Source organism: Trachypithecus francoisi, unplaced genomic scaffold, assembly GCF_009764315.1.
Source record: "Trachypithecus francoisi isolate TF-2019V2 unplaced genomic scaffold, Tfra_2.0 Lachesis_group16, whole genome shotgun sequence".
In the NCBI taxonomy this organism is placed as follows: Eukaryota; Metazoa; Chordata; class Mammalia; order Primates; family Cercopithecidae; genus Trachypithecus; species Trachypithecus francoisi.
The window spans coordinates 93,005,166-93,012,311 of NW_022681461.1; the positions used below are offsets into that span (position 1 = coordinate 93,005,166).

Here is a 7,146-nt window from a genome sequence, read left to right on the forward strand (position 1 = left end):
TCTCTGAGGACAGGTGACCATACAGTTGTGAAGGAGAGAGCCAAGCCATCAGGCTGGTATAGGGAGTGAAGAGTGAAGATGGACTAGGAAATAGACACTGCTTGTGGCACCTTCGGTGCCAGGCTCAAAACACCCTCATCTACAGACTGAATCACCACATGAGCTTCCCTACTACATGTGCCTTATGAAATAGGAGGGCTTTGTGATGCAGTCTGGTGGCCTAGTTCCATCCTCTGTGAGGTAGACATGACAAGGCCTAGCACTGGGAGTCATTAGGCACCAGAACTCTGAATGCCCAGATATAGGGATGGCTGATCTCATGCTAATGAGGTTTAGACCATGTTGAGTCCTACTTTTGTTCTATGGGATGTTGGATATCCCTTATACACCTATGGCTCCATCTTCATCATTATTCTAATCATCTGGCAAGTGAAAAGGAGCCACCATGAATTGCGTTCGGAACCTAAAAGGAGCTGCTGCCGGGTAGGGCTATGATCCCAAATGAATTAAGCCTCAGATAAGAAGCTTATAGGTTCTTAGCGTCCCCCCTTATAATCCCCACCCTACAATTTTTATAGCATACCTTCAGTTACCTTTGTGTAATACTTTTCTTCTCAGAGACTATAATTCCTTACCAGGCCCTTCCCGCAACATACTCTGATTGAAAAGCCAAGAACCTCTCTATTTGGCTTGGGTTGAGAACTAGATAATATGGAGTCTATCTTGCTAGATCTCGGAAGATCTCTGAATATGGGGAATTTTTCTGGTTGGCAGGCTTCATAAGCAGAAGTCCTTTTGTTGTTAGAACCATTTACCCTTTCGTCTGTTCTGCTTTTCCTCCTGTGTCATCCTCAGCATCCAGCAGGACTTCTCTGTGAATCAGATGGGAGATAGAGAATTTAGAAAAGCCTCCAAGTGAATCAGAAATAAGCAGAGAAGGAAAATGGGGTAAAAAGGTGGAATAGGCAAAGGAAATCCAGGAGAGTGTATAAAATAGATACATTGAAAGGGAGTGGAAAATGTATGTAAGTTTTGTCTCATTTTGGACATGAGAAAGAAAATGGTATCCCAGCTTCACATTCTAATGTTTTTGTCTTTTAAGTGTCACCAAAAAGTCAGGCAAAGAGCTAGAGGTGCAGCATCAACAGGTAAAGTCCCAATCTCTCCTCTGACTCCCTTCCACTGTGAATGTTTCCCATCAATCCTGTCCCTTTATGACCCCTGGAACCAAGAGCCAGGTGCTCTGCCACTGAAGACTCCAGTTCCCCAGACTGAAACTTCCATGGGTGGGAAATCATAACTCGAGAATGTTCCAAAATCCTGTACCTCAATGCCCTGGAAATGAAGAATTAAGAAAGTAGAGCAGATGTTCTTAATTGTATAACTTACTAGTTTTATGACCCTGTGGAAGTCATTTCATCTCTCATTCTTATCCACAAAATGAGCAAAACACTGACAATCCTGCCTCATTCACATTGTGGTTGTAAAACCAAACAAAATTAGATATGGGACATTGTGTTATAGTGATGCTGTACTCAGACATGCCTTAGAGTACTGACTTTTCAGGATTGTAGTCTTTTCTTGGTGAGAGTCAAAGGCCTTACTATTCAGCTTCCTATAGGATGTCTATGAAATTATCCCATGCCATGTAACACTGTCTCCTTGTTCCTCAGTTAGGAGACGTTCCCAGGAAGAAGCTGAGAAGCCACAGAAACTGTTCTCCATCATTAAAAGGTGATCTATTGCTCTTTGCACTCTGTCAACAACCAGCCTGGCCTATGATGATTTCTTGACTTGGCCTGGGGCAGGACTAAGGAGAAGGATAATGGCTGGGAGGGAGATGTACACAGTGGAAGCAGGGACACTGGTTGAGAGGGTTGCCAGGGAAGAGTGTGGATCACATGTCTCAGGAGGGATGAGCTGCCCAGTTCAGCTCTGTGCTAGGGTAACAGCAGTTCTACAATTCAGAATTTTACTAGTGCATAATTCATAAAACATATTACATGGAGATGCACTCAGCCATGAGATAAGTTACCCAGCTAAGAGAATGGGTTTTGAAAAAGGAAGTCATCCTTGTCTTATTCTCTTTATACTCTTTCAAGGGAATAAAGCTATACCCTTTCAAGGGAAAATACCTGACACTGGCTAGACTCTGCTGACATGACCTCCTCTGGTTCTGTCTTTAGTGAGGCCAGTACTTGGGACACTCCTTAGACAGGAGTCTATTATTTTATCCTCTCCTTAAGAGCTCTAGAGAACAGGACTGGTTCCTTAGAGATGCTGGGTATCACATTAGGGGTACCAAATACCCCAGAATGCAGAAGTCCCACAAGGACCGCATTTCCCACAGCTTGGAAGTACTGAATACAGGCTTTGGATTTCTTAGCCTCAAATGAGAATGGTCTGGGTTCTAACTGGTGATGTTCCTGGTGATGCTCCATCAGCTAACCCCCTGGCTCCATTCTCCTAGTTCAGCTTTTCAACAAGGTCAACAGAGAACTGACTCCAGCTCCCAGCCCTCTCTGAGGGCCATGCCCCCCCATGGGTTGTCTGAAGCCTTGCCCAACAAGCTCCAGACCAACAGCCCAGCCCACCACAGCTTGCCAAATGGCATTTTCTTAGAAAGGGAAGTAGAGAGGTAGACAAGAAGATGGTATAGGCCCCAGGATTTTCAGGACTTGGAAAGGAGAGTGCCAACTCCAGCCCACACTCTTCCAAGAAGGCAGATGTCACTCCATTGTTAATTTTGCTGTTTCCCTTCCCAGCCAGGGCTGGCTTCCTCCGGAGGGAAGTGTGCGGCGAATCCTGTGTGCAGATCCCTGCTGCCAAATCTGCAATTCTGCGGCTCTGGAGATTCAGCAATTGCTGGCGGGTGAGAACAACCAGATCTCCCTGACTTTATCAGGGCCATTGCAGGGCTCCTCTTGCCTAGAGATGCTGTCTATGTCTAGTATGTCTTCAGATGAGTGTCTGGAGTTTCGTTCCTGGCACACCAGAGAGCTTTCACTGGCATCTGTAACCCCAACACTGTCACAATTAACGGATCAAAAATCTTTAACCCAGTCAGCTGCCCAGTCAATGTATGCAGATGGCATACAAGATTACTGGGCTGATCATCTCCAGCTAGGGCAGGAATTTCAAGTGCCAGATGTGCTCACAGGCCCAAACACCATAGCTTCTTTAAGACTTGAGGAGCCAAGGGTTCCACTGAACCAGGAGATGATGCAGAGCAACCCCAGCTTTGTCCAGGGAAACCAAGGCCAGCATCACTTGAATTCCCAGGTCTCCTTGCTGTCTCCGAACCCAGAAACCCTGAACCCGACGCATCCGATGGCCTTGCATATGGTCCTCCCTGCCTACCTGCCATTTCTCAGTCCTGAAGTGCTGAGGTTTCTTGAGGTACATGTTAAAAAATGGATGCATTTCCAGAGGTGGGGGCTCCCCAGACGAGTGGAAGAGTCCCTGAGGCAGCTTATGCCAAACCCACCATTGTATTACCAACCTGGAAATGACCAGCCAGTTTCTTTCAACCTGAATAATACTTCTCAGGTCTCTGTTCATGGATTTGAGACCGTTTCCCTACAGACCTGGTATTCATGTGTGGCTGGCCAGCCCATCCAGACCTTCTGGGTTTCTGAATGGTCTACTATGAACCCAGAACAAAGACACCACTGTCAGCAAAGCCCAAACCCTATGGCTCTAGCCTTGCCCTCTCCAGCCCTTAAAGCTCTAAGTAGCCCCCATTCACTGTCTGGGGGACAAGATAATGACTCAGGGAGTGATCTCCAGCAGAAATACAGCCAGCTATTCTGTGGGCTCCCTTCTCTGCACAGTGAGTCCCTGGTTGCCACTTTCATGGGCTCTCAAGGTCTCCCCAAGAATGAAAATGTGCCCAAGCCCCCTTTGAAGGATCCTTTTCTCTTCAACAAGCTCTCCCTCCCCCAACTGCTCCCTAAGACTCCACCCCAGTCAGCCCCACGCTCTTCCCCACTTTCCCCAAATTGGGTGTCTCCATCTGACCATCAACAAGCTCAGATCAATGTCCCATTTCTGACTCTGGCCGAGTGTGAAGCCTTGGAGTGGCACCTACTACAGAGGCAACTCCAGCTTCAGTGGGGCTGGCCAGCTGCCCTCCAGAGGTCTCAGCACACCCAGTGCCTCATGCAGCATAAGCCCTGTGGCAAAGCTCAGTCTCCTGAGACCATGACAACTTCCCAGCCAGGGAAGTCCATCTCAGTGCTCACCAGGGAGCTACTCTTCTTCCTGGAGCATGCCCGGAAGCTGCTGGAATTCCACATCCAGAAACAGTTGATTCACCATCGCTGGGGCCTGCCTCAGAAGATCCAGCAGTCCATCCAGCTGCTCCTTACCTCCACTAACCAACAGACTGTGTCCTACAGCAGCCCAGCCCTAGCCAATGTGAGCATCCCCCAGCCTGTAGCCCTAGAGGCCAACGGGGCTTGTGATGTGCTGTCACCCACTGTGGCCCCAGTGTCCATCCTCATGCCACACTTGTTAACCCAGGCCAAGGCAATATTGCAGAACCACATCAACTCCAAATGTGGACAGATCCACCAGGGCAAGATCCCTGCCTGTGTACATAGGTCCTGGGACTGCAGAATTCCTGGGGTCCTGGCAGTGGCTCCTTTACCCTGCATTCCAGAAAGCCAGCTCCTGGAACTGCAGGCAGCAAGTGACCCAGACCTACATCACAAAGTTATGCCCTGGATGCCAACGGCCCTTGATCAGCAGCAACAGGTCTTACCAGGTACTGTCACTCAACACCCTAAGCTGCTCCGAGTCTTGTCCGTGGAAGCCATTGAGAAACTGGAGACAACTTTACGGCACAAGTATCTGGCCTTCCTGTTGGGGCTCCCTGCTCTGTATTATGTGGCGCTCTCCAGGGCCCTGGCCCCAGCAGTCACTAGCCAATCTGTCATCACAGAGATGGTGCCTGCACCTGTGGAAATCCCAGCAGAGCCTCTGACTCAGATGGTTTCATTTGAAGAACAGCGTATAAGCCTTGGGCCATGCCCTCAAGGCAACAATGAGACTTGTACAGATGTTGCAAAAGAATTCCAGTCTGTGGTGCCAGTAAAAGGAACAATGGAGATGCTGCCTCTAGAAAGCCAGACACATCCTGCTAGCCCCCACTCACTCCAGACACATATCTTGACCAAACTAAACTTCCACCTGAGAAAAAAGGTCCTAGAGATACAATGGGGAATTCCTATTAAGGCAAGGGAGTCCAGGGAACAAACTGCTGCAGCACCAGAGAACATATCCACAAAGAAGTCTCTTGAAAGTCTAAACCACCAAGGGGAGGCATTGCTCCAAGAACTGCCCATCCCACCAGACACTCTTCCTGCCCCTAATCCAGAAGGGGTTCACCTTAAAGAACAGCTGGCCAATGACTTGAAGGCAGTGCAGCAGAACCAAAAGCAATCTAGTTCCAAAGCAGTACTCAAGGATTCTGCCCACTGGGTCTCCAAGATCTCACAACCCAGTGGGGACATGACAGAGGCCCACATGCTTTGTGTTCGGGTGGAGGCCAGTGTGAACAAGCCGAGCATGGAGAAACCCTGGGGCCCTGAGCCCCAAATCCCTGGCAAGAGCAAGGACCCAACACATGTCCCCATGCTAGCAGGAAAGAGAGAGGACCCAGAGGAAATCAAAGCAGCCAGGCACCATAGAGAAGGGGATGCGGGGTTTGGGCACTCCTCTACCAGAGAAGAAAGATGCCCTGCTGAAGACCAGAGGCCAGCAGGGAGGCTTCCAAACCAGACACCCCGAGGCTTCTGGCGATGGAGCCGTAGCTTTCATCTCGCTGATCCCTGTCAACACAGCTGCCAGCATCACCCTCGGCTTAAGCTCCCACAGCTACCTCCACGAGTCCCTGGGGAGAAAGAATCTGACAATGACCTACAAGACAATCAAACCGAGCTAAATGTCATCCTTGAACCAGAGACAATTCCTGAGAATGCCCAGACTGTAGTACCCCAGGCTTCACAGAGTCAGCCTTTCCTGAGCCACCCAACTCAGGGTAAGCCCTTGCAGGGCTAAACTTTGCAAGGCCAGGTTTTGCATGGGCAGGTGATGCCAGCCCATACACAAAAGAAGCCCAGCCTTCCAGAGTCTAGCTTGAGAAATAAAATTAAATCTTTTCTGCAGCATATTAACCCCAAGACAAAAAGCAAAGGGCATGAGGATTCCATGTTCTCAGCTGCAAAGGTGGCCAAAACCAGAAAAGAAAATGTTGCAAAGAGCCTGGCTCCAGCCAAGAGCCCTGTGGGGAGAAGTAAGACAGAGAAGCTGACAGGGTACTCCAAGGCCCAATCTCTTCCTGCTCAGAAGCTGGTGGGCCCAGCCTTCTTGGATGGTCCCCAGACTCTAGACAATAAGCTCTGGCTACACTCCAGACAAGCTGGCTCTGCCTCAGCCCTGGGCCACCTCCACCACTGCCCTCGTCACTGTCCTCGAGAGGCTTGTGCCACCAAACGAGGGTACCCACCCTAGCTCCTGACCCTCACCTGAGACAGAAACATTGGTCTGCTCAAGGAGAACACGCAGAGCCATGAAAAAGAGTTTATAGGCTCCCCAGCTGCTGCAGACCTCCAGAGGACCAGTATTGTCGTTTCCATAAATGTGCTGGTGGGGCAGGGTGCCACCAGAAATACATTCTATATTTCTCAGCAATTCGTTGTCTGTCCGCTCCTTGTCTCCGCTGTATTGTATTAAGGGAAGGTGTGAGGGAGGCTAAAAAGTCCTTCCTGTCTGGGGAAGGAGCTTTTAGCTTACCTTTCAGATGGGTCACCATTCCACATCAAAGAAGAAAAGCCCTTATCTAGAGTGCACTGAAGCTAAAGGTCATGCTTGATTTCTGAACATTTACCATCCATCCCACCAGAATATTTTCCACTGTCCCATAATTCCAGGGCCTAGGAGAGTGGTGAATGCATAGTAAGACCTTATATTAGTTGAATCCAAAGTCAGGGTTATGGAGACAGACAAAGCATTGATCATTGTAATGGGGCTATGAGGTGTGTGGTAGTGCCACAGGAGGAAGTAATCAGCTGATGAAGAGAAACCCACAATAAAAATTACTTTGAGAAGCATCTTGTTTTCAACAATTAAATATTTGAGTGC

At 48.9% G+C, this 7,146-nt stretch overlaps 1 protein-coding gene across 1 annotated transcript; it reads left to right on the plus strand.

The window, feature by feature from the left end:
- The first annotated feature begins 229 nt into the window (after positions 1-229).
- FAM205A (family with sequence similarity 205 member A) lies at positions 230-6,696 on the plus strand. The gene is given in 4 exon segments (XM_033238223.1): positions 230-483; positions 1,103-1,148; positions 1,674-1,734; positions 2,766-6,696. Coding segments are annotated over 4 exon segments (4,002 nt in total). The 5' UTR covers positions 230-339; the 3' UTR covers positions 6,517-6,696.
- Positions 6,697-7,146: the final 450 nt, after the last annotated feature.